At 45.2% G+C, this 27,864-nt stretch overlaps 1 protein-coding gene across 5 annotated transcripts; it reads left to right on the top strand.

Moving 5' to 3' along the window:
• The first annotated feature begins 236 nt into the window (after positions 1–236).
• Positions 237–27,515, top strand: Camp (cathelicidin antimicrobial peptide). 5 transcript variants are annotated; one of them, XM_035443986.1, is made up of 8 exons: positions 237–353; positions 1,066–1,186; positions 2,959–3,077; positions 21,924–21,987; positions 25,494–25,739; positions 26,297–26,404; positions 26,527–26,598; positions 27,322–27,515. In XM_035443986.1, exons 4-8 carry the CDS (start codon positions 21,949–21,951, stop codon positions 27,469–27,471), a joined length of 615 nt encoding a protein of 204 aa, XP_035299877.1. In that variant the 5' UTR covers positions 237–353; positions 1,066–1,186; positions 2,959–3,077; positions 21,924–21,948; the 3' UTR covers positions 27,472–27,515. The 5 variants fall into 5 exon arrangements, with proteins under 5 accessions (XP_035299877.1, XP_035299875.1, XP_027270444.1 ...); XM_035443985.1 differs by lacking the exon at positions 237–353 and adding an exon at positions 697–753; XM_035443984.1 differs by lacking the exon at positions 237–353 and having other exon boundaries at positions 369–1,186.
• Positions 27,516–27,864: the final 349 nt, after the last annotated feature.

Here is a 27,864-nt window from a genome sequence, read left to right as displayed (position 1 = left end):
GCTCGGCCCCCGACGAGCAGAGAAGAGACCCTCACCTCCCTCACCACCAAAGTGGCCTTAGCGTTAATTGCAGCACAACTAGGAACGTGACCGCCCCGCCCCTTTCCTAGTTGGCGCCAAACGGAATTCACCAATCAGGAAGCAAACTTCCCCTCGCTCCCGAATGACAGCTGAGCTGGACCAATAAGAAGGAAAGGAGGAAGACTCGCGGGCCTCCTCGAGGTCACTCCCTCTCTCCGGCCTCAAGAGTTGGGAGGTGGCATAAGAGAAGGGAGCTCAGAAGTCAATGAAACTCCCTGCGAGCCGCTAGCACGGACGGAAAGGCCCGCTGCTCTTTTCCAGTTGCATTCTGGGTAGTGTAGTTCCCCCAGCGCGCTTAGGGCCGGCGGTATACCCGGGTTGAGCTACTGGTCCTCTAGTGCTGCACACCTCTAGGAGATTAGAAAGCCATCTGGACCTGGCTCTGGCTCTTCTATAACTATGCAGTATCATGGATTCCTCCTTTCCTTCACAGGCCTCCAGGCTCTGATTTTGTTTCTTTGGCTTCCTTCCTTCCTTCCTTCCTTCCTTCCTTCCTTCCTTCCTTCCTTCCTTCCTTCCTTCCTTCCTTCCTTTATGTTTTTTTGGTGTTTTCGAGACAGTGTTTCTCTATAGTCTCTGGAGGCCATCCGGTCTACAGAGCTACTTCCAGGACAGCCAAGACTACACAAAGAAACCCTGTCTTGAAAACAAAACAAACAGATTGTGTTTAAGGTTGTTTTTTAAGCACCCCTGGAGATAATGACCACTAACTCTGCTTAGGGCTAACCATTATTTACAGAAATCATAGGATTTCTGAATACTAATAGTAAGAAACTAAGAAAGAATTCAGGAAATCAATCCCATTTAAAATTGTCTCAAAAGAAAATCTAAAATATCTAGAAATAAACATAACCAAAGAAGTAAAAGATTTCCACAAGAATTTAATTCACTGAAGAAAGACCTTGATGAAAACAATAGATGAAAACCATGCTCATGAATTGGTGGAATAATTATTTATCAAAGCAATTCTCATGAATGTTCCAGGGACATTCTTCACAGAACTAGAAAAAAAAAATCCTAAAATCCATATGGAGCACCAAAAACCAAGCAAAAGAATGGAGAAGGTGGAGTTTCGCTCACAAATCAGCTGGACATGGAGGCAGAGGTAAGAGGACAGTGAACCAGCCTGATGTACGTACCCTACCTCAATGCCCTCCCCCTCCCCCACAAGAGAACCCGGATGTCTCCCTCTGTAGATGGTTAGGAGATAGAGCCCGGTGAGTAAGTCTTACTGTCTCCCCGACTCTCATCATTGTTTCTTCCTCATGGCAGCTAGTTGTAGCTAGCATTAAAGGGTGGAAGTGGAGAAACAGAAAGCAAGACTAAATCAAGTTGACCCTAAATTACAGTTTGGGGGCTTTTGCTAGTTTTTTTTTTTAAGTTTATTTATTTTATGTATATAAGTGCTGTATCGTCATGTATGCCTTTATGGTGGAAGAGGGTATCGTATCCCACTAAAGATGCCTGTGAACCTCCATGTGGTTGCTAGGAATCAAACTCAGGTCCTCTAGAAAAACAGTCAGTTCTTAACTGCTGAGAAATCTCTCCAGCCACCACTTGTTGATTTTTTAAAATTTATTTAATTTATTTTTATGTGCATTTCTGTAAGGGTGTCGGGTCCCCTGAAACTGGAATTACAGACAGTTGTGAGCTGCCATGTGGTGCTGGGAATTGAACCTGGAAGAGCAGTCAGTGCTCTTGGCCTCTAAGCCATGTCTCCAGCCCCAGCTTTTTCATTTTTTAAGACAGGATCTAGTCTGGCCTCAAATTTACTATACAACCATGAATACCCTTGAACTTCTGATTTCTCATGACCTTCAAGTCGCTGAAAAGTAACCTAGGCAACTGTTATCATATTCCACATGAGGGAACTAATAATCTAGTTTATCTAGTAGGAAATAGAAATGTATTAAAGTCCAAAGTTACTCATTTTAAAGTCAACTAAGAACTATCAAAGCAAGAGGGCTTATTTAGGCTTTTACTCAGTAATACTTCTACATGGTAATTGAACTTTTGTTTGTTTACTTATTATTTTATTTTTTCTAAGACAAAATTTCATGATGTAACCACACTTCAGGATGGCCTAGACTTTCAGCTCCTGTGGGTCTGCACCATGGAATGCTGAGATTATGTAGGCATGAGCCACTGAAACTTTTATATAATTACTTATTAAGTAGGTAATCTCTTTATGTGGTACAGATTTAAATATTACAAATTACATAAGTAAAAGCCTAGACTCAAAAGTTCTCAGACTGGCTGTGTGGCTTTAGGCTCCATTGCCAGCTGCTACGCCTTTGCCTGCAGTCAGTGGTGAGGCTCAGTTAGTCCAGCACTGCTACCTTAGGGTTTCCCATCCATGCAGATAAGCTTAAAGCCTTGACTACATCCCAAAGATAACTTCAGAAGGAGCCAGAGGGAAGAAAAGTTAGTGACTTTATTGAGTATTTAGATGAGTGGTTAGGAAAAGCACATTATACACTCCCAAGACGTAGTTGTGGTTATGGGCTTCTTAGGTATCTTTACCATGGCCATATATATGATTCTGTATCTCAACAGAGCCAGGCTGGCTTTGAATGCTCTGAGTAGTCAAGGACGATCTTGAGCTGATCTTCCAGCCTCCACTTAGGGGTTTGTGAATGTTAGGTGAACACTACCAAGTAAGTTACATTCCCAGTCCAGCTCTCCAGCTTTTCAGTGACATGAGAAAGAAATGCCTTTAATCTCAGAGTTTTGGAGGTAGAAGCAGAAATTTAAAGTCATCCTTAGCTACCCAGGGGAGTTCTAGGCCAGTTGGGACCTGAGATCCTTTAAAAAAAAATATCAAACAACAAAAAAATTTTTTAAAGAAAGGATGGAGGTGATAAGGTTTCTCAACAGCTGAAGATACCTGCAACCCAGCCTGATGGCCTGAGTTTGATCCCTGAGACCCACCTGGCCAAAGGAGATAAACAACTCCTACAAGTTGTCCCTTGATGTTCACATTTGAGGACACATAGGTAAGTATAATAAATTAAAAATGACATAATTTGCACAAATTTTTATTTATTTTTTGAGGGGGTGGTTCCAAACAGGGTTTCTCTGTGTAGCCCCGTCTGTCCTGGAACTAGCTCTGTAGACCAGGCTGGCCTCAAACTCAGAAATATCCAGCCACCTATTCCTCCCAAGTGCTGGGATTAAAGGCGTGTGCCACCCCCTCTGCCTCTGTTGGTGGTAGTGCTCATTATTTTCTTTTTACTTTGTTGTATAGATAAGTTTATTTTGAAATGTTTTAATTATTATTTATGTATGTATACTTGTATGTCTGTGTATATAAGTGCCTGATAAGGTCAGATACATGTCACAGCCCCCAGAGCTGGAGTTACAGGTAATTCATCTGATATTGGTGCTAGGAATCAAACTTGGGACCAATGCAGGAACAGTAAGTAGTACAAGCTCTGAACCACTGAGCCATCTCTCCAGCTGTGCTGGTCAACTCTTTGAAACAGGATCTCATGTATCCCAGGCTGGCCTTAAAGCCTAAAATAGCTTTGAACTCCTGGTTTTACTGCCTCCATCTCCCAAGTGCTGGGACTATAGGAATGTGCCACTATACCCATCATAGACTGGGATCACACAAAATAATGTGTTATAGACACAATCTTAACCTAGCTACCTTGCTTTTCTCACACCATATATCTTAGAGATGGGTTGACATCAGAAGGTAAGTATCTTTCTGGCTAACAGTGATTGTTTTGTTTGATGCTGGTTCAATCCAAGGTCACATGCTAAACTCTACATTCCTATTCCAGCTCAAATGAAAATTTGTCTTGTTTTGTTTTTGTGTGGCTTTGTTTGTTTTGTTTTGTTTTGTTTTTGAGACAGGGTTTCTTTGTACCTTTAAAGCCTGTCCTGGAACTGTGTCTGTAGACCTGACTGGCTTTGAACTCACAGTGATCCACTTGTCTCTGCCTCCCAAGTGCTGGGACTAAAGATGTGTGCCACCAACACACAGTCTGTTTTTTTTTTATTTCTCCTTAGTCTGTAAATCCACAGTTTTTTTCTTTTTTTCTTTCCTCCTCATCCCAGACAGGAAGCTAACCCTTTATGGTGTTTTCTTTTCATGTCAGAGTGTGTTGTGTCAATCGGGAGAGCTTCCTCACAATCCTTCACAGGAAAACTGGTTTTAAGTTCTGGCCCTTTAGAGACTAGGAAACACAGAAAACAAAAGGACCTTGAAAAGTATGTCACATTCTTGCTTCCATCTTGGTGAGGTCACTAGCCAACACACACACACACACACACACACACACACACACAGAGGCACACACATAGACACACACACACACACACACACACACAGAGGCACACACCTAGACACACACACACACACACACAGGCACACACAGGCGCACACACAGGCACACACACACACACACACACACACACACCCAGGCACACCCAGAGACACATGAATAAAATTTGAAATTAAGCTTAGTGTACAATAAAGTAACAGAAAAATAAATTAAAAACAGAGAGAAAACCCTTCCTGGAGTTGCAGAAATAAAAGGAAGCCCAATGTTGTAGTCTGTTTTTGTGTTTTGGTTTTTTTTATTATTTTATTTTGTTATTTTTGAGGCAGGGTTTCTCTGTGTAACAGTCCTGGCTGTCCTGGAACTCACTTGGTAGACCAGGCTGGCCTCAAACTCACTGCGATCTGCCTGCCTATGCCTCCCAAGTGCTGGGATTAAAGGCATGTGCCACCACCTTCCAACATATTTTTGTGTTTTTACATGGTCTTGATATGTTGCCCTGTTTGGCTTAGAACTCATTATGTAAACCAGGCTGGCCTTGAACTCACAGAAATCCACCTGCCTCCTGCTTGAACTAAAGGAATGGGCCACCACAACCAACTGTAAAAAAAATTACTGCTTAAATTAGGCATGCTGGTGTACACCTATAGTCCTAGCACCTGGGAAATGGAGACCAGAGAATGGTGTGTTTGCAAATAGCCTGAGCTATACAGTAAGTCCAGAGACCCTGCCTCAGAAGGAAAGCAAGCAAGCCTCTGTTTTCTCCTTAGATATTCTGATCCCCTAGGCTGGTATGAGGTTCTGCCTGGAATTTGCTTAATTAGAAAGTTCTCTGGATTATTTGAAACACAGCCAAGTTTGGAGCCCATTGATCTGATTTTTTTTTTTATTTTACTTTTTTTTTTAAATGCTCATTGTTGTTTTGCCTGCATGTATGTCTGTGTGAGTGTGTCAGATCTTGGAGTTACAGACAGTTATGAGCTGCCATGTGGGTGCTGGGAATCAAACCCAGTTCTATGGAAAAGGACCTGGAAAAGCAGCCAGTGCTCTTAACTGCTGAGACTTTATTTGCTTTTTTTGAGACAGGTTCTTGCTATTTTGCCCTAACTTCCTTGGAACTTGCTTCATAGCTCAGGCTGTCTTCAAATTTACAGGAATTCTCCTGCCTCTACCAACTGGGTTTACAAATATGAATCACCATGCCCAGTGAGATCCCAGGATTCAATTATATAAACTGTATTTGTATTGGTTGTTCTGCCTAATAAGTTTTGTAGATGGTATTTGGAGAACAAGCTATCCACCTTGTGGTAACAAAGATATAGCTCTTACCTCATAGGGAATAAGAGTTCATTCTGGCCAGGCATTGGTGGCGCACGTCTTTAATCCCAACACTCGGGAGGCAAAGGCAGGCGGATCTCTGTGAGTTCCAGGCCAGCCTGGTCTCCAGAGCAAGTGCCAGGACAGTCTCCAAAACTACACAGAGAAACCCTGTCTCAAAAAACCAAAAAAAAAAAAAAGAGTTCATTCTGGAGTCAAAGATGAGTGACTATGGCCCAGGAACACAGATTCAGGTCTTTCAAATATCCAACACTTACATTAGTAGCACTAAGAAAAGCATAGATGAAGGTATTTTTAAAATACACTAGTGGCTGGGCCTGGTGGTACAAGCCTTTAATCCCGGAACAGGAGGCAGACGCAGGTGGATCTCTTTGAGTTTGAGGCCAGCCTGGTTTACAGAGTGAGTTCCAGGACAGCTAGGGCAACACAGAGAAACCTTGTCTTGAAAAATAAATAAATAAATAAATAAATAAATAAATAAATATAAAAACACATTGGTGGGTGCAGTTTGGTGGCAGACACCTTTAGTACCAGCAGGGACCAATACATCTCTGTGAGTTCTAGGCCAGCCTGGTCTACATAGTGAATTTCCAGGCTAATCAGGGCTTCACAGTGATACCTCGTCTTAAAACAAAATAAAATATTGGTGGAAACTGCAAAGCAGGTAATCTCTGTATAGGCTTCCAGTGCCTATACTGAGCCATATCTCCAGCCCCTTATCTAATGACCCTCTTATCCTTTGGATTGATGGAAACAAGGTATCTGTGTGTACATTCTAAAATGGGTTTTACCTGATAGTTATGCTTATGTTAAGTCAAATGCAGAGATGGGCAATAAATAGCTATTTAGAGAGTTAAAGATAGCCCAAGATAATGTGACTTCAGACTTGCCACATTCTAGCTCTACCATCACTGAAGTCAATCAGCCTTGTAGAATGTTTTATGTGGGTGTGGCCTTCTGGAAACTAGTTCATGTCCTCATTGTTAAGTGCCTGCTCTGGGATGCCAATATTCTAGCAGAAGCCCCATGTTCTTTCATAGCTGACCAATACTGTTCCCAGAACTTTTGGTCTGCTCCCTTAATTCATAGAACTTTTTTTTTTTTTTTTTTCTGTATAACAGCTCTGGCTGTCCTCTGCCTCCCAAATGCACCACCACTGACAGGCCCGTTCGCAGAACTCTTAGGACTTTCCTCTCGCCAACAGGACTCTAGCTCTGCAACAGTTCACTGGCATCCACAACTCTATTGACTTAATGGAAATAAAAGCTCATTGTAAACTTCCTGCCCCTCCTGGTGCACAAAGTAGGAAGCAGCTCTCCCCTCTCCTCCTCTTCTTCAGATTTCTGGCTGGGTTTGGGTCAACCTCTGAGCACTGGCACCCCCAGATTGGTCTTTCTAACTGTAGTCTAACTAGAAGTTAAACAGCAGGGATTTGTCTGGCCTCAGTAATCCCCAGCTACACTTTTGAATTCTAGGTTAGTCTGGGCTACCTAAGACCCTGTCTCAAAAAACAAATGAAGGCAGAGGCAGGTGGACCTTTGTGAGTTTGGGGCCAGCCTGGTCTACAGAGTGAGTTCTAGGATAGCCAGGGCTACACGGAGAAACTCTGTCTTGAAAACAAACAAACAAACAAACAAAACACAAAAACAAATGAGCTGGGCTTAGTGGTGCACACCTTTAATCCCAACACTCAGGAGGCAGAGGCTGGTGGATCTCTGTAAATTCAAGGGCAGCCTGGTCTACAGATCAAGTTCCAGGCCAGCCAGAGATACATAGTGAGACCTTGTCTTAAAAATTTGAGAAAGAGAGAGAAGAAAGGAGAAAAAACAAATTGGGTAAAAAGTGCAAGCTTTCATATGTTTTGAAATGACTAAAGGTACAGAAAATAATAGTTACCAAAAATTTTTTCCAGGAGTGGTAGTGCAAGCCTTTACTTTAATCCCAGTACTCTGGAGGCAGAAGCAGTCAAGTCTCTATGAATTTGAGGCCAGCTTGGCCTAAGTAGTGAGTTCCAGGACAGCAAAGGCTACATAGTTTCAAAACAAAACATTTTACCAGTGGCCTTAAACTCAGCTGGCAGAGTGGTTCCTGCTTTCATTTCCCAGCACCAAATAAAACTAGGCATGGCTTTAGGGTATATGCCTGTAATCCCAGTACTTGCGAGGTAGAGGCAGGAGGATGAGCAGTTTAAGGTCTATATGGTAAATTCAAACTAGCCTGGGTTACAATGTGACTTGTCTCAAAATATAAACTAAGGGCCTAGAGAGACAATTTAGTGATTAAGAATACTTGTTGTGGGGGCTGGAGAGAGGGATCAGCAGTTAGGAGCACTGCTGCTCTTCCAGAGACCTGGGTTCAATTCCCAGCACCCACATGGGCAGCTCACAGCTGTCTGTAAGTCCAGTTCCAGGGGATCCAACACCCTCACATCGATGCACATGAAATAAATTTAAATAAATGATTTTTAAAAGAAAAGAATACTTGTTGCTCTTGTAGAGGATCCGGGTTTGATTCCCAGCACACACATGGGGTCTCACAACTGTCTCTACCTCTTGAGTTCCTGGGAATCAGACAACCTCTTCTGAATTTTGTGGGCACCAGTCATGCCTGTGGTGCACATACACTTAAGCACATATACTTAAGCACTTAAGCAGCCTTCGTGCACATAGACTTAAAATAAAATGAAATTTACTGATGCATGCCTGTAATTCCAGCCTTTGGAAAATTGAGACAAGGGAATCTCAAATCCAAGACCAAGTTGGGTAAACATTTGACATCTTGTGTCAAAAACAAAGAACAAAAACAAAAGACACCTGGAGTGTTTAGGGCAGAGCCATTAGTCACACTTTGCCTCCAGTGTCTCAGTGAGCCAATTAAAGAGACAAGGAAAATGCAGAGAAAGAGATTTAGTCAATATGTCAAGTTGGTAAGAAGTGTATAAAGGAATCCACTGATCTCCTATGTCTTGGGGTACTGACGTGCTTTAGGATTAAATGGAGGGCAAGAATGCACGATTAAGCAATCCTGATCAAGATATGGTCTTGCCTATAACTGTCAGGCATCCTGCAAATTGCTAATCTGAGGTCACTGGCATCCCTGAGGGACCAATCTGGAAGATGATTACTTCTGCTCCAGGGCAGTCCCACCCTCCTGGAGAATCTCCTTCTTGGTGTTTGTGGGGGGCAGGGGTCTGCCCTGTGAAGTTCTGCTGTTGCAGAAATCCAGGGTGCCTCAAGAAAAAGAGGAAAGACAGTAACTTGTCTATCCAGACATAGATTGAGGTAGAAATGCCAGGCTCTCATTCAGCTTTAGATGCCTTGTAGACTCAAGAGGAGCCCATGCTTTTTTAGCAATAAGCAGTTTCTAAGTGACTGTTTCAAAGGTAGTTTAAGAAAATATATTTTTAGATGGGCATGCTGTTTAATCCCAGCACTTTGGAGGCAGAGGCTGGCAGATCTCTGTGAGTTCAAGGTTAGCCTGGTTTACAGAGAGAGTTCCAGGACAGCTAGGGCTGTCTCACAGGGAAGAAAAAAAAAAAAAAGGAAAAGAAACAAACACACACACACACACACACACACACACACACACACACAAACAAACCAAAATTTTTCACACACCTGTAATACATTATTACAGGCAGTGAGAGTGAGGGGGAGGACCGAATAACAGTAACACAGCTGAAGCTGGAAGCTATGGATGCACACACATGTATGTTTGTTTTGTTTTGAGATAGAGTTTCACTAGGCTGACCTCCAGTTCATAACCCTCCTCCCAAAGTGCTAGAGATTTTAAGTATCTACCACTATGCCCAGTCATGGACTAACAGCCTAACCGGTTATTTCACAGTAAACTATCCTCTCCAGCTTGAACTCTTCTTTGGCTCACAGTCCTCCAGCACCAGGAAGCCCCCTTTTCTCCAGAAACCAGGGCCCTTTAGCTCTCCCTACTGTCATAGTTTACATGGCTTCTGTAGGACCCTCCCCAGTCAGATACTGTTGTAATTTAAGAAAAGCAGCTCTCAAGAGAAAGACGCCATTCGACAGGGTTCAAACAGAGGGTTTTGATTTTTGTTTTTATTAAGGAAAGGGATCATAAAAAGAGGAAAGGGAAGGGGGGAGACCAGCCTCTGGAGAGAGGAGCAGCGGGAGAGAGGATAAAAGAGAGGGGAACAAAGAGGAAGAAAAAGAGAGGAGGATGGGAGGTGGGCAGGGCCCTTTTAAAAGGGAACATAGTGAATGTGCACAGGTGGTGCTCTTAGTGCCTGCAGCTGAGGGCGTATCCTGTCAGAACCCCAAGGACAGGCCAGAACAGATGCTTGAATACAAACAAATACTCTACTCACCATTTTAAAGATTTCCTCCATTCTCATTTTGAAAACTTTCTGTCCTCTCCAGAGTTGTGTAGTTTAATTTTGTTTCAACAGCCCTGCTGTTTCATTCATTTATTAATTCATTCACTTATTCAAGAAATGTTTAGAATTTGTTTTCCCTTAGCCATGCTGGGGTTTAAACCCAGAGCTTAGTGTTCCCGGGCAGATGCTCTGCTGCTGAAGTCTGCCCAGCTTGTCCCATGCTTACGGGAACAAGCTCAGTGCTTGAAATGAAGAATCCATGAGTCTTGCCCTCTGCAGCCCAGGCCTCAAACTCTAGTCATCCTGTGCCTCAATTTCAGAGTCCTGGGATTATACCACGTAGAGTCACCATGTCCCATGGACTCTAGGTCTAAATAAAGACCAAGAGGGTAGAGAGATGGCTCAGTGGTTAAGAACACTGACTGCTCTTCCAGATGATCTGGGTTCGTCTCCCAACACCCACAAGGCAGCTCATTACTGTCCATAACTTCAGACCCAGTCAGGAGTTGTAATATCCATATATATTAGGCAAACATACAGACACATAAAATAAAATAAATAGTTTCAAAAAAACTTAAATAGAAGACAGGAGATATATACAATTAAGTGGTCTAAGTCAAAGGAGGCCACTGCAGTTAATCATCCCACTAGTTCTGGCTTGACTGGTGCTTGCCATGTAGTAGACCAGGCTGGCCTCAAACTCACAGAGATCTGCCTGCCTCTGCCTCCTGAGTGCTGGGACTAAAGGCTTTTTCCATCTTGCCCAGAAAGATCCTTAGAGAAATGAAATTATCACCACCATAATGGCTGCTTTTTGTGGAAGGATGCTGGGACCAAGAAGAAGGGCAAAAGGAGAGGCCCCATGGGGAGGGAAGAATGACTTCCTAGTGGGGGCTGAGTGAAGCTGTTGAAGCTGGAAGGTGTGAGTTCCTAGAAAATGGTCACCTGGGGGTGGGGAGAGCTCTCTAAGCAGAAGAGCACCCTAGGCTGCCTGCAGGTGGAGAGGAATGCGGCTCTGGCTGAGAGTTGTGACTGGGAGTGGCTGTGAGGGACCCAGATTGGAGAAAGACAATTCTTTTTGTTTGTTTTGTTCTTGAGGCAGGGCTTCTCTGTAGCCTTGGAGCCTGGTCCTGGAACTTAGTCTTGGAACTCACAGAGCCACCAGCCTCTGCCTCCCAAGTGCTGGGGATAAAGGCATGCACCGTCATCATTGGAAGAGAAAGGCAATTCTTGAAGGGTTTAGGTTTGATAAGGCTTGTCAGCAAAGGGTGTGGAGATGGAGATAACAGGATCAGATTCTCTATGGGCTTGAGGAAAGCAGAAGTCTGAGGAGCTAGATGGTTGGCCCAACTGGGTGATCCTGAGCCTGAGGCCTCAGGGACAAGAGGAAGTCAGTACAGCCTTTGAGGGTAGATTTCCTTGGTTTACCTGCCTGCCTCCTCCCTTCCCTCCTTCCTTCCTTTTACATTTATTTATTCATTCATTCTGTTTGCGTGCAGAGGTTAGCACATGTCTGTCCCAGTATGCATATAGCATCAGAGGCTGCCTCCTTTCATCATGTGTGTCCTGAGGGTCAGACTCAAGTTGATGGAGAGATCTTTTTTTTTTTTTTAAAGATTTTATTTATTTATTACATATGCAATATTCTGCTTCCATGTATATCTGCACACCAGAAGAGGGCACCAGATCTCATAATGGATGGTTGTGAGCCACCATGTGGTTGCTGGGAATTGAACTCAGGACCTCTGGAAGAACAGTCGGCACTCTTAACCTCTGAGCCATCTCTCCAGCCCCTTGATGGAGAGATCTTTATCTGCAGAACCAGTCTACCTGCCACCCCCATTTTTTCCTTTCTTTTTTGGAGATAAGATATCTAGCTCAGGCTGGCCTTGAACTCCCTACCTATTTAAGGGTGACATTGAAATTCTGATCCTCCTCCTCTACCTCCTGAATAGAGCACGTGTGATTTTTTTTTTTTTTTGCAGTATTGTCTGAGCTATGTCCAGTCCAACTTTTATTTATTTATTATTTTAACTTTTTTTTTGAGACAGGGTCTCACTATGTAACTGTAGCTGGCCTGAAACTTGCTACTTGCTATGTAGACCACGATGGTGGAAGTTAAAATGACCTATCTGCCTTTCCCAAGTACATTTTGTTTTGTTTTTATTTCTTTTTAAAGAATTTTATGTGTCTTGAGTATTTTGCCTGTATGTGTGTCTGTGCACCGCATCATGCCTGGTGCCTCCTAAATTCAGAAGGGAGTGTCAGATCCCCCTGGAACTGGAGTTACAGACAGCTGTGAGCTGCCAAGTGGGTGCTGGGAATCGAACCTGGGTCCTCTGGAAAAGCAGCCAGTGCTCCTAACTTCAGATCCGTGTCTCAGCTCCCCATTCTGTTGATCTGGTTATTTGAGTTGCTTTAAATTGTGGGAGTTCATTGAGCTTTACATATATGATTTGCTTACTATCTTGTGTAACTGGGTTAAAAAACAAAACAAAAACAAAAACAAATTTGGAGCCGAGCAGTGGTGGTGTACTCCTTTAATCCCAGCACTCAGGAGGTAGAGGCGGGTGGGTCTCTGTGAGTTCGAGGTCAGCCTGTTCTACAGAGCAAGTTCCAGGACAGCCAGGGCTACACAAAGAAATCTTGCCTGGAAAAAAAAAAGCAAACAAACAACAACAACAAGAAAAAAACCTCACCTTCTCTTGACACCACCACGGTTGAGGCAGGGTTTCTCTGTGGCTTTGGAGGCTGGCCTAGAACTCTCTCTGTAGACCAGGCTGGTCTCGAACTCACAGAGATCTGCCTGCCTCTGCCTCCCGAGTGCTGCCACTTCCCTTTCTGCCTTATTTCTCCATGCCTGGGTATGTGGCTCAGTAACAGAGTTCATGTTCATAGGTTCAGTCCTTGGGACACCCTCTTCTCAGTTGTCTCTCTAATTTATCTCATTTCCTTTTGAGTCCTATCTAGTCAAACATTGACTTTCTCCAGGGGCCTTCATTGTTGCATTCAGCAGGCAATTTGTGGTCCTGCCCTTATTCCACCCAGCAGCCACCACGGGAAGCCCAGGAATAGCCGACCACTTCCCGCCAGACATTGTTTAACCTTGCTTCCACCGCACCACTCTCCCGACTTTATCGTTTGTTCAGTTGCTTCGAAAAGAATACAAATTAGCTTTTAGAGAGGACATACTAGAGAGGGCCTTTAGTCTCTTCCAGGGTGGGAATCAGGCTTCGGGGAGAAGACAGCTGGGTGCTCGCTCCTTTGGGGCAGCATGACCAGCAACAGCCTTAAAGCCTGGCTTATAGCACCCAGGAGAAGTGTTTGTGTAGTGACTGAGGACCAAATGTATAAATATTATCCCGAAGGCAGTGGCTTTACCCTTCCTTTCTCTTCCTTCGGAAAGATAGACTGAGTTAAGTTTTGGAGTGATGAGATGTATCGTCCATCCTTAGGCTCCTTTTCCCGAGACTGAGGTCTTTCCCTCTAGACCCAGGCAGACCACGAGAGGGCGCTACTTTCCCTCTGGTGAATATTTGCTCAAGAATTGAGTTGCTAATTGAAGAGACAGCTGTAGTTAGAAGGCCTTGGGCTGAAAGCTAACCACATGTATAGGAAAATAAATGGACACTGATTCCTGGAGTCTGAGTTCAGATCCCGTTTCAAGGAAGGGCATGCTCAGGGCTAGCAATATAGCTAGGAACCCCACAGCTATATTGTTTTTGTTTTTGTTTTTTTAAGAGTGGGGTTTGTTTGGTTTGGTTTGACTTGGTTTTTCAAGACAGGGTTTCTCTGCTTATGTAGCCTTCCTTGGCTATCCTAGAACCCACTCTGTAGACCAGGCTGGCCTCTAACTCAGAGATCTGCCTGCCTCTGCTTTCTGAGTGCTGGCATCAAAGGTATGCCACTACCACCAGGCTGCAACTATGTTGTTAATTTCTTCTGGCCATTTATCTTGCTTGGCAGCACCTTGACCACTGCTGGTATCAATTTTGTCCTAGTCCACCTGGCAAGAGAGAACAAACATGTAGTGTGTCTGCTTTTCAGAAGCTAAGCACTCTTTTTACCTCCATTGAGTGCTCTACCCTGCCCCCACTTAGAAGAGGGGAAATATATATGTGCTGGGGGCAAGGAGGAGCTGGAGACCCGGAAACTGGGCTCCATGATGTCTTCACTGTGCCCTTGCCTTTCTCAATCCTTGGGTCTTGGTGGATGACTTGGTTTCCTGGGGCTCCCTCCTGTCCCCCGGTCACTCCTCTCTTTCTTCATCTGCCCATAGCTGGTTGACAAATGTTCACATTAGGTGAGGTGCTTTGTGGGAGGGAAAGGGGGATGGCAAGGTGGGGGTGGAGGTCACGGTGCCCATGACCTGCCCCTTTGTATTCTTGAGCAGTGCCTTTGCCATCTTTTAGGCATGTTTTGTGGAAAGGAGCAGATTGAGAAAACCAGGGGCTGATCATTAGGTGGAGACAGTTTCCTTCCTGTAGCAAGCATTCCTCGGGCTCTTTAATGAGCTGTATATTGAAAGGCTGAGAAGCGACAAGGAAGGTCCACTAGGGATGGACGCTTAACACAGAGAATCCTGCTGCATGGAGCATGTTCCATCCGACACACACACACACACACACACACACACACACACACACACACACCCGTTCATTCATGGAGTTACGAAGCAGGATGAACTTGTGCCTGGCCTCCGCTCAGTGTGTATGTGTGCCTGCGTGCCTGTGTGTGTGTGGTCAGAAATGTAAGAACTGGATTAACCCTGAACTGAAGGGTGTTGGCTAGCGTGAGTACTTCCTTAGCTTGAGGCTCCTCAAGCAGCAATTATGGCCACCTGGAGCCACGTGTCCAGCTGCTCTAGGAAAAGTGTCCTTTCTCTAGGTGCTCTCAACAGTAACTCTGAGGGCCAGCCTGGGCAGAGGCTCCAGTGATCTCCACCTTGTTATTATCCAGTGAGTTTGCCTCACTGGTGCCCTCTCAGCTGCTCCAGTGAACTATTTTCCTTGTTTTTCTGATTATTCTGTTTTGAGACTGGGTCTCACTGTATAACTCTGCTGCCCTGGAACTTGCTATGTAGACAAGGCTGGCCTCAAACTCAAAGAGATCCCCCAACTCTGTCTCTGTAGTGCTAGAATTAAAGAGGTGTACCACCATGCCTTGCCCAAAATTGTTTTTAAATTCAATTTATTTGTGTGTGTGTGTGAGTGAGTGTGTGTATGTGCATGTGAGAGTGTATGTGCACGTGTGTGAGTGTGCACGTGTGTGTGTGTGTGTGTGTGTGTGTGTGTGTGTGTGTGTGTGTGTGTGTGCAGCAAAGGGCATATGTGGAGGTTAGAGAACTACCTTCTGGAGTCGGTTCTCTCCTTTCATAAAGGTTGTCAGGCTTGGTGGCAAGACCATGTCACTAGCTAGCTCTCTGACTCCTTCTGAGTCTCTTTCTGGCCAGGTTATGTGGCCTGGGGATAGATGGGTACATCTGAATTACTACTGAGTGGCTGTTTTGAGCAGAGAGATTTGGCTAGTTTTGTTTTGTTTCTTTTTGTTTTTTTGTTTGTTTGTTTGTTTTGTTTTGTTTTTCGAAACAGGGTTTCTTTGTGCAGCTTTGGAGCCTATCCTGGCACTCGCTCTGGAGACCAGGCTGGCCTCGAACTCACAGAGATCCTCCAGCCTCTGCTTCCCAAGTGCTGGGATTAAAGGCGTGTGTCACCAACGCCCAGCAGCTAGTTTCTATCAGGGTTGGCACTAACCTGAGGGACCACATGGGCTTTCTTGTTATCTCCTTGGAGAGTAGATAATGGCCCTGGAGACTTACTCCAAGCATCTCTTGGGCAGTTCTGTATCTGGTGCCCAAGGCTCCCAAGCCCATCCCTTTCCAACCCCACACCCCACCCAGCCTGTCCTCTTCCCTTTCTCAGAGGGCAACTGGTATTTCCTATTGGTGAGTGAACGGAGCCCCAGGCCTGTGATTTACACATGCTTTGGTTAAGAGATTAAGACCCAGCCTCAGGCCTCTCTCAGGGTGCAGGTTCCAGGACACTGGTGGCTTCTACTGGTCTTCTGAAGCTGGGACTATGAGGGCCAGGTTCATCAGCCAGGACTGGGGAGCAGGAGACAACAAGGTGTTCTTTTCCACTAAGGTTCCTAGTAGGGTGGAGAGAAGGCTTAGCAGGTGGGAAGGGTGGGGTCACAGTTGTCTCCAGTTCCCAGCAGGACTTTTGAAGGATGTTGAGAACTCCCTCATGTGATTTGCACAGACTCTCATTGCTTAAAGTGCAGGCTTGCCTTTGGTGTTGGTTAGGCCCAGTACACCCTGTAGCATCAAGGAAGATCTGCAAGAGATGCTGCTTTTTAAAAGCTGAGATTGGGGGGCTGGAGAGATGGCTCAGAGGTTAAGAGCACTGGTTGCTCTTCCAGAGGTCCTGCGTTCAATTCCCAGCAACCTCATGGTGGCTCACAACCATCAGTAACCCTGGTACCCTCTTCTGGTGCCCTCTTCTGGCATGCAGGCATAAATGCAGGCAGAATACTGTATACATAATAAAATAAATCTTAAAAAAAATAAGCTTCTAAAAAAATAAAAATTAAATAAAAGCTGAGATTGGCCAGCCGTTGGTGGCACATGCCTTTAATCCCAGCACTTGGGAGGCAGAGGCAGGCAGATCTCTGTGAGTTCGAGGCCAGCCTGGTCTCCAGAGTGAGTGCTAGGATAAGCTCCAAAGCTACACAGAGAAACCCTATCTCGAAAAACTAAAAAAAAAAAAAAAAAGAGCTGAGATTGAACTGAGGGCTCTGGCATGCTAGGTGGTACCAGAGAGTCTTTTCTTTCTTTTTTCTTTTTTCTTTTTTTTTTTTTTTGTGGGTGTGGGGCAGGCAGGGTGGGAATGTTTTCCATGTAGCCCAGGCTGGTCTTGAATTTGCTGTGTAGCTAAGGCTAGTCTTAAAACTCCTGACCTTCTTGCTTCTGCTTCCTGAGTGAGTGCTGAGATTATAGGGCTCTACAGCCAAGCTCAGTGTGTGCTCTTGGCTTACCTGTGCTGAGTGAGCCCTCTGTCAACTGAGCCCTCCACCCCAGTGGAAAATAGTTTTCTGATTTTTGTTTTGTTTTTAAGACAGTGAGTCTTACTATGTAGCCCTGGAGTCTTTGAACCCACTCTGTGGGTCAGCCTGGCCTTGAACTCACAGAGGTCTGCCTGCCTCTGCCTCCCAAATTCTGGGATTAAAGATGTGAGCTACTACACCTTTCTTGAAAAGTGTTGAAAAGTATGTCTTTGCTGTTTCTTTCTTTTTTTTACAATGTAATAGTTTTAAATTTTTCATAACCAAATGTTTTGACCATGTTTTTCTCCCCCTTCACTTCCTCCCAGATCCTCCCCCCTCCCTAACCACCCAACTTACCTTCTCTCTCTTTCAAAAAACAAAAACAAAAGCCCCACAAAAAAGAAAATCAAACTAGCAAAACACCAATAAGACAAAAAAAAAAAGTTCAAACAAACCAAAATGAAACCAAAATGTTTACAAAAGTATCATTGGGTTTCATTTTGTTTTGGCTAACTACTTGTGGGCATGGGGTCTGCCCTGGACTGAGGTGATACACAGTGACACTCCATCGCACAAAACTGATTTTCCCTTTGCCAGTAGGGTTCAGTTGCAAAGAGCTCCTTGGTTAGGGGTGAGACACCCACCTTTTTTTTTGTTTTTAATTCAGGTTCTCATTGTGTATTTGTGGTTGACCTGGAACTCACTATGTAGACCAGCCTAGGCTTGAACTCACAGAGAACGGAATATGGACTATGTTTCTTTCCTTTTTAAAATAATTTATTTATTTTTATTTTATTTGCATGTACGTCTGTGTGAGTGTGTCAGATCTTGGAGTTATAGACAGTTGTTAGCTGTTATGTGGACGCTGGGAATTGAACCTGGATCCTCTGCAAGAGCAGTCAGTGCTCTTAACCATTGATCCATCTTTCCAGCCCTGGACTATGTTTCTGATGACGTTTCAGAAACTTCTCTAGGGATGTGCAGTGCTCAGCTTGCGCTTTTCATTCAGTCTGGGGTGGAACCTGTGAGACAGTGTCGTCTACACTCAGGGAGGGGCTTCCCACTTCAACGAATGTATTCCAGGAAATCCCTCATAAACGTTCTCAGAGGCCTTTCTCCCAGGTGATTTATTTATTATTTATTTATTTTTCAAGACAGGATTTCTCTGTGTAGCCCTGGCTGTCCTGGAACTCACTCTGTAGACCAGGCTGGTCTTGAACTCAGAGATCTGCCTGCTTCTGCCTCCCAATACTGGCATTAAAGGTGTGTGCCATCGTGTCCAGCTTCCAGTAAAGGAACCAGCAGAACAATATAGGGCTTGATGTCCTTGGATTGTCCCCTTTCCTGCTGCTTTAAAGGGCCTGATGTGCAAAGCCTGCTTGACCAAGAGGTGACTGGAGCAATACCTGCACTGTGAAACCAGGTTGCACAGAAGTCCACTTCTCCTTTACCCTCCCGGGGCTGAGCGTGCAATCAGTAACATTCACCCAAGCTGCCAGCCTTGCCTGTCTAAGCCCCTAAGGGTACCACCCAGTAGGACCAAGCCCCTAAGAGGTACTTCAGGCCTCGAAGGAGGAGCTGGGACCAGAATCTGCCTCATGGACTCTAGACCTCTCCATTACAGTGGCCCATCCTCTTACCTAGATATGTACAGTAGCCCAGGCAGTGGTGGCGCACACCTTTAATCCCAGCACTAGGGAGGCAGAGGCAGGCGGATCTCAGTGAGTTCAAGACCAGCCTGGTTTACAGAGTGAGTTCCAGGACAGTAGGACTGCTACACAGAGAGACACTGTCTCAAAAAACAAAAATACAAAACAAGCAAAGAAAAACTATGTTGATTTATTCGAGTGTGTGTATCTACAAATTTGTTCATGTGTGCTATGGTGTAAGTGAAGATCAGAAGACAAGTTTTCAAGTTGTTTCTTTCCATCAGGGTCCCAGGGATTGAACTCTGGTCATATGACTTGGGAGCAAGGGTCTACCTGCTGAGCCATCTTGCTGGCCTGGTGATTTTGTTTTTTCTAAACATGTATGGGTGTTTTGCCTTTATGTGTGTACGCATCACCATGTGTGTCAGTGTACCATGTGTGTACGGTGCCCGTGGAAAGAGGCCAGCTGATCCCCTGGAACTGGAGTTAGAGGCGTTGTGAGCTGCCATGTGGGTGCTGGGAACTGAACCTGGTTCCTCTGGAACAGTGGCCAGTGCTCTTAGCTGCTGAGCCATCTCTCCAGCCCAAAAAATGTGATTTTTTTTTTAAAACTTTTTATGGGGCTGGAGAGATGGCTAAGGCGTTAAGCGTGCGGATGACCCAGGTTCAGCTTCCAATACGTGAATAGCAGATCCCAATTGCATGAAACCTAGTTCCAGGGGAGTTGACTCCCTCTTCTGCATCAGGTACGCGTGTGGCACACATGTGTGTGCATTTGTGTGCAAGTGTGTGTGTGTGTGTGTAGACTGTCACTCACACACATAAAAATATAAATGTCATTTAAAAATAAGTTTTGTTAGATTTAATTTATTTTATGTGTGCGTTTGAACCCGTGCGTGTGTGTGTGTGTGTGTGTGTGTGTGTGTGTGTGTGTGTGTATGTGTGTGTGTGTAGACTGTCACTCACACACTAAAATAAAAATAAATGTCATTTAAAAATAAGTTTTGTTGGATTTAATTTTATGGGTGTACCCGTGTGTGCGTGCGATAGTAGGTGTGAAAGTATGAAGTTGCAGGAGTTGCTGTGTGATCTTTCCTTCTGCTGTGTGGGTTCCAGGCATTGAGCTTAGATAATCAAGTTCCTTTACCTGCTGAATTATCCTGCCAGACTATAATATTTTTAAAATTTATACTCAGTATAATTGTAAGGTATAAAATGTGTCTTGATTGACACATCTATCTATCTCTTTAACTTTTTTATTTTATTTATTTGTTTTTCTTTTTTTGAGACAGAGTTTCCTCTGAGTAACAGTCCTGGAACTCACTCTGTAGACCAGGCTGGCCTTGAACTCACAGATCTGCCTGCCTCTGCCTCCCAAGTGCTGGGATTAAGGGCATGTACCACCACTGCTTGGCTAGCATTTTTTCGATGAAAGATGTATGTTTATTATTATTACATATTTTTCATTTACAAACTGTATTATAAAAGTTGAAAAAATCAGTTCTTTAAGCCGGGCGTTGGTGGCACACGCCTTTAATCCCAGCTCTCAGGGGTCAGAGGCAAGCGGATCTCTGTGAGTTCAAGGCCAGCCTGGTCTCCAGAGCGACTGCCAGTATAGGCTCCAAAGCTACACAGAGAAACCCTGTCTCGAAAGAAAAAAAACAAAAAACAAAAACAAAACAGTTCTTTAAACTTAAAAAAATTCTGTCAAATGAATGATGTTCTAGTTTGCTTTTTTTGTTGCTGTGATAAATGGCATGACCAAAAGCAACTGGGGACAAAGAGTTTTTCATCTTACAGTTAACAGTCTATCATGGAGAGAAGCCAGGGCAGGGATTCAGACGGGAAGACGAAGCAGCCCCCATGGAGCGATGGTGGTTATTGACTTGCTCCCAGGCTCATGTTCCTCCACCTTCCTTCCATAGTCCAGGCCCACTGCCCAGGATAGCACTGCCCTAGGCGGGCTGGCAATCAAGAAAGTGCCTCCTGACAGATCAGACAAGCCCACAGGCTAACCTACTGGCAATCATTCAGCTGAGGTTCCCACTCTCCAGAGGTGTCAGGTATCCAGGACAATTGATAATTCTTTAAAGATGTGGCCTTTAATTACAGTTGAGAAATGCCTGCACTTTTCAAATTTCCTCACACTTACCTTTTTCTTTTGTTTAATAAAGTGATATTTATAGTTGTCTAATAAAGTGATATTTATAGTTGTATGCATAGTGGGAGTCTATGCAAGAAAGTATGTTTTCAAATGATTAAAAAATGATTTACCATGAAATATTTTAGTTTGCTGAGAGAAAAAGTTTTGAAAGATTTTAGTTCACAGAGAGAAAAAGTTTACCACAGGCCTTGGCCCATTACAAGGAAGTTTGCCCCAACCCCAGGCACATCCTATGGTTTAGACGGGGGCAATCGCCAAGACAACCCTCTTTGGGTCACACCTGGCTGGCCAACAGACAATCAAGGACTTTCCAAGGTACGTTCTGTGGTTTTTCCTTTGTAGAAAAGCAGATCACACCTGGGTGACCACTCTAACATGAGATCCTACTTTGTAATCAATCACTTTGTGCCCCTTGCCTGTGTGCTGATCTGCGTTTTTTTCCTATATAAGGAGCCTGTAACCCTTGCTGGGGTGTGCAGCTTCCCCGATATTGCTGACACCTGAATGCACATTCGTTCAATAAACCCTCTTGCTTTTGCAGCTCTTGGTCTGGTTTCTGAGTCTTGGGGGCTCCTCGGGATCCTGAGGCTCTTAGGGGTCTGGGGGTCTTTCAACCAGGGCTGGGGAATTGCTCAGTGGTAAAGAGCACGCACTGCTATTGCAGGGGACCCAGGTTTGATTCCCAGCACCCATGTCAGGCGGCTCACAACACCTGTGAACTCCAGCTCCAGGTGCATCCAGTGCCTCTGACCTTCAAGGGAGACTGCACTCACATGCATGAATTCACATACACACACACACACACACACACACACACACACACACACACACACACACACACACACACACTTAAAACCTCTAATTTAAGTTTGTAAAGCATTCAGACGTCTTCGGCTGTGGATCCCACTGAGAGTCCCTTACTTGCTAATGCACATGCATATTTGTACTGTGTATGTACATTTGCATTTTAAACCTACCATTTTGGCATTTTTTTGTCTCACATGTAGTGTTGTTTGACGTGTTAAGTGGTGGATGCACACTGTACCTGTGAATTGGAGAGTAGTCTCAACTGTGAGTATTTGACCACAGGGCCTAATTTGCAGTAAGTATTGCTGCTTTACATTTTTTTTGGTTTTGGTTTTGTATTTTGAGAAAAGTCTCGCTGTATAATTCTGGCTGGCCTAGAACTCACTACGTGAACTCACAGAGACCTGCCTGCCTCTGCCTACAGAAATGCTAGGATGAAAGGTATATGCCACCATGCCTGGCTAAGACTTTTTTTCTTGGCTTTTCAAAACCAGGTTTTTCTTGTGTTGCTGTGGCTGTCCTGGAACTTGTTTTGTAAACCAGAGATCCACCTGCCTCTGCCTCCAGAGTGCTGGGATTAAAGGTGCGTGCCACCACGATCTGATGAGTGCTGGGATTTTAAAAATACATTTATTTCACTCAACAGTGGTGGCACAGGCCTTTAATCCCAGCACTTGGGAGGCAGAGGCAGGTGGATCTCTGTGAGTTTGAGGCCAGTCTGGTCTACAGGGTGAGTGCTAGGACATTCAGGGCTACACAGAGAAACCGTGTCAGGAGAAACAACAAAAAACCCTACCAAAATGTTTGTTACCCATGTGTGAATGCACTCAAGTGAGAGTGCTGGCTCGTATGCTCTGTGGACTCACTGAACCCCTGTCTCCCTGGTCCCTGTTGTGCTTTTATTTTGCAATGGCTCGTTGCTTAGTATGCATTTGACATTTGGGGATGAAGATTGTGTGTCTTCCAAACAGGAAGTATAACCAACCAAGCTAAACAGGATGTGGTTGCCCCCTCTGTAATCCCAGCACTTGGGAGGTGGACACCTACACGCTCACACATGCTCCCACACACAGGCTCGCACACAAAAGTGCACACATGCATGCACTCACTAATTAAAAATGACAAACAGCTAGTGTGATGGTAAATGCCTGTAACACCAGCATTTTAGAGGTTGGAGGCAGGAGTTCAGGGTTACCTTTGGCTGCCACATATAGAGTTGTAGGCTAACCTGGGCTGCATAAGACCCTGTCTCAAAATAATAAAACAATATGACCAACCTACTGTTACAACTACATTGAGGCCAAATGTAAACTAAAGGCCTTAATTGAAGTATTGCAGTCTTGACATCATTCAGCATTAGTAGTTCAATCAGTTTGAGTTACCACACGTACAAAAACAACAAGCAAACAAACAAACAAAAAACCCCCAAAACGGGCTGGAGAGATGGCTCAGAGGTTAAGAGTACTGACTGTTCTTCCAGCGGTCCTGAGTTCAATTCCCAGCAATCACATGGTGGCTCACAACCATCTGTTATGAGATCTGGTGCCCTCTGCTGGTGTTCAGATGTACATGGAAGCAGAATGTTGTATACATAATAAATAAATAAAATCTTTTTAAATTAAAAAAAAAAAACAATACAACTAAACCAGCCATAACAGAAAGCCCAGAGCACCGTGTAGGACAGCGGCTCAGTGACTCTGAGTGCTGGCGTGCAGAGTTCAGGGGGCTATGATGAGAGCTGTGGGGAAAAGAGTGTTCAGGCTCTGAAGTGAGAAGCGGGTAGGGGGTGGAATTGACCCCAGGGAGTTCAGGGAGTCCCTCAACAGTTAGTTGTGTGGAGGATGGACTGTGGCTGTGGGAGCACGGTACCTCAGGGAGATGAAATCTAGAGATTTTGGTAGCAACTCATAGGAGGAAAAAGTGGTGAAAAGCGGGGTGATGATGTGGGAGCAGAGAGTGTCCCAGGAGGAAGAGGAATGGTCAGGTTGCTCCTCCAGCACTGAGATCAGTGCTCATGCAGCAGGGACTCGGCAACCAGGAGAGAGGGCCCATGGGAATCTCTTCTTCTTTGGGCTTAAAAAAAATTAATAATGTTGGGTTGGAAAGAAGGCTCCGTGGTTAAGAGCACTTGTTCTTCTGACTAGTATTCCCAGTAACAGTATAGAGGGGCTCATGATCGCCTGTAACTCCAGCTCCAGGGGATCCATTGCCTTCTGGCTTCTTCAGGTTCCCACGCTGACATGTCATATATTCATACAGACACACATTTCTTTTAAATGTTAATATTTCTTTATTTTTGAGGCAGGCCCTCATGCAGCCCAAGGGTGACCTTGAACTTCTGACCTTCCTGCTTCTATTTCCTAAGTGCTGTGATTACTAGCCTGCACCAGTGTGAACAGGTTAGGCAAGACTATGACTACTCCACAGTTCCCATTTCTTTTTCTGGGATTTTTGAGATAGAATTCAAAGGTTGGCTTTGAACTAATAGTAGTCTTACTGCCTCAGCCTATGAGGTGTTAAAAACAATAGGCATGAGCCACCATACCTGGCATTCATAGGAATCATGAACTTAGACCTATTCATTGTAACTTACATTTTGAGAGGTGATAGATATCCTGAAGAAGACCTGAATCCTGGGACAGTATTGGTCCTAGATGCAACCCTCAAGCCCTCGATGTTAAGAAAACAGCCCTGGGGGGGGGGCTGGAGAGATGGCTCAGAGGTTGAGAGCACTGGCTGTTCTTCCAGAGGTCCTGAGTTCAATTCCCAACAACCACATGGTGGCTCACAACCATCTGTAATGAGATATGGTGCCCTCTTCTGGTGGGCAGGCAAATATGGAGGCAGAATGTTGCATGCATAATAAATAAATATTTTAAAAAGAGAAAGAAATAAAGAAAACAGCCCTTGAAGGAGACATAGGCAAGAAGCAAGGCAAAGATGATAGGGTGGCGATGGTTCCAGGGGACCCAGGGGTAACCTAAGCCTTCATGCACTAAAACACAATTGGAGGGTAGTCACTTGATCCATAAAGAGCAGGAGTTTAAGTGTGAGAGAAATAGGAATGCTGACTCAGTCAGTGTAGATGACTTTTTGTGGGCTTGAGCTAAAGGCCACATTTGCAGGAGACAGGGGCATTTTTATCCTGAGAAAGGCAGCTGAGAAGGATCCAGGAGAGGGTGTCATTGCTGCTGTGTCTGGCCCTAGTGCTGTGTTTAGGAGGTCATGGTCCATGCCTCAACTGGCAGTGCTTGGATGCCAGTCCCCACCGCCTTTTGGCCCCGTGCTTCCAAACCCTTCAACTGTCAAAGAACAGGGTATTATGATCTTGATGGGCAGGGGAAACTTCTTCCTTGGGAGGTGGGTCTCTGGGTGGGGTAGCCACTGTCACTTATCATCAAAGGTCACATGTCTGTCCACTGAGCAAGTCAGACAATGCCTAGAGCTGGAGATTTAGTAACACACACTAAATCCAGACCTATTCCCAAGGAGGAGACAGACTTAGGATAGTCACTGGCTCTTCCTTTCTTGGGAATTTTACCCCATTGAGCAATACTGGGTATGACAGTGCCCCTGGGGTCCAGGTGAAGTCAAGGCCATCTCAAGAGGAAGGGGAAATAATTTCTTCATTTGGCGTGCCAGCCCAACTTCACTCACTGCCCAGAGCCTCATGAAGCAACAAAAGTCTGAAGCAAGTCCCAGCCCACACCCTGGCAGGCGGCCAGTGGCAGGGTGGAACAGGAAAGCTTCTGGTTGTGCTTTTGCATCAGGTTCAGGCTGAGCATAAAGGAGGGCCCTGTTGCCTGGAGGAAGCAGTCTTGGGAACCATGCAAACCCAGAGGGACCACTCTTCCCTGCGACGGGCACTATCATTGATGCTGCTGCTGTTGCCCTTAGCCATCTCTAAGACCTTCCGCTACAGAGAGGCTGTGCTCCGTGCGGTGGATAACTTCAACCAGCAGTCATCGGACCCCAATCTCTACCGCTTTCTGGACATGGATTCTCAGCCCCCAGGGGTGAGGTTGGGGCGAGCAGCTCTAATCCAAGGCATCTCCCCCTTTCAGTGTAGTCTCTCCCTCCTTTCCCCAGGTCACTCCCTAGATCTGTGTCTCCTTCCAGATTGACAGCTTCCAGCCTTGGAACACCTGCTGTGGCAGAAGTGCCTTCAACCCCATTCTAGTGATGCCTGGGACCTTTATTCTAGGGACAGGGTAGAATCGTTGTTCCCAGGAATTGGCTTCCTTTGCTCTAATTTTTTCCATATCTAATGAGAGATTCTGCCTAGCCTTGAGGTCCCAAAGAATGTGCCTGATCCCCCTACCTAGAAAGGCCCTGGTTTCCCTCTCCCCTTCCTGAAGGGAGGTGCTCGTCATTGTAGCTGGCTGAGGGCTGTTCCTATTCACTGCATGTGAGGGAGGAACGAAGGGGCTCCTCTCTTCTTCCTCTCTGTACCCCAGCTTCAGCACCAGCATGCAATGTTGGAAGGCCACTCTGTTAGTGGTTGTCAGGGAGACGGATCCTTGCAGTGGAGAATGGGCCTGAGACTAGTCTCTCCACTTTCTCCCATGACCAGGATGAAGACTCAGATTCCCCAATGTATGTGAACTTCAGAATCAAGGAGACAGTGTGTGAAAAGACAACATATCAAATACCGGAGCAATGTAACTTCAGGGACCATGGGGTAAGGCAGCGGGCTGGGCTGAAGAAATAAACGAGGAGTCCTGAGGGAATATTCCCATCCACGGGCTAGGGTTTAGGTTATGGCAACTGGGTGCTAGTTGACCCTGAGCTCTCTCTTTTCAGGTAGTGAAGCGGTGTGTGGGGACAATCACCCGGAGCCAGGACACAGAGTCTTTTGACATCGACTGTCAAGGGGTAAGTGGGATGCAGGGGGGATGTGGGCATGGGACATGATTATCACTTGCATGGGCTGCTCCCTGCGCCTACCCAGAGTAGGGAAAGCTCCATTTCATCCCTTGGTCCTCCCTTGTGCCTGAACTTCAACTCCAAGACTGGTTCTACCCTCCTTTAGAGCAGTGACTCTCCAAGTTTGCCTCTCACTTGGGAGGCAGAGGCAGGAGGCTCTCTATGGGTTCTGGGCCAGCCTTATCTACATAGAGAGTTCGAGGACAGACATGGATACATGTGAAGCCTTGTCTCAAAAAAAAAAAAATAAACAAAAATAAAAACCAACCAACCAAACAAAAAACAAACAAACCTTTGTTTTTTCAGCCAGAACTTGTGAGGGATGTAGATTCTCAGGCCTCCCTGAGTCATAACAGGACTCAGGCTGAAGACCTTACCTGGGTTGTCACCTGCGCCACCTGGTTCTCTGAGCCCATCTAACGCTGATGGCATTCTCTAGGGTACACACAGATGCCAGGGAGCCTCTTGCCATTCCCAGACCCCAGTGTTTTCATTCCTTATCAGGGTTAAGGATCCAACTACATGTCCCAGTGGCTGAACTAGGACCCAGAGGCTCTGGGAATATCCAGATGGGGTCTAGATATGGGGTCTAGAATATCTGGTCTAGATGGGGAGGGCCGTGGGTAGCCTGGGACCAGCCTCACAAGGAATCCATTTCTTCCTGGTACACAGCCTGGGACACAACCCCAGCCAGTCAAGAAAGGTTCCCAGATTGCTGGACTCCTCCAAAAAGGTGGGCTGAAGATTGGTGAAAAGCTTAAGAAAATTGGCCAGAAAATTGAGGATATTTTTCAGAAAATTGTACCTAAGGCAGAGAGTTAGGCCTGCCTTGGCTTGTTTCTGGATTCCAAAAATAATAAATTTGATGAAGGAAACTTCTCAATGGCTTACATCTTCTTTTAGTCTTTAACTCTGGAGGCTCTCGAGCACATGTGTGAGCTATCATTTTTGTACTCTGTGTGTGTGTGTGTGTGTGTGTGTGTGTGTGTGTGTAGGGGGTGGTTTGAGAGAAAGAAGATGGTAGCTTTTGCATCAGAAGGTATATATGTAAGGCATCAGGGCAAGAGATCCATTCCTCCCCACCAAAACCACACAAAATCAAAACCAAAAAAGCATTTATTAGCTGGGCAGTGGTGGCACACTCCTTTAATGCCAGCACTCGAGAGATAGAGGCAGGCAGATCTCTCTGAGTTTGAGGCCAGCCTGGTCTGCATA

The sequence above is a fragment of the Cricetulus griseus genome, chromosome 4, assembly GCF_003668045.3.
Source record: "Cricetulus griseus strain 17A/GY chromosome 4, alternate assembly CriGri-PICRH-1.0, whole genome shotgun sequence".
NCBI lineage: Eukaryota > Metazoa > Chordata > Mammalia > Rodentia > Cricetidae > Cricetulus > Cricetulus griseus.
Note: the sequence above shows the minus strand (reverse complement) of the source record. Positions and strands in the feature narration are given on the sequence as shown.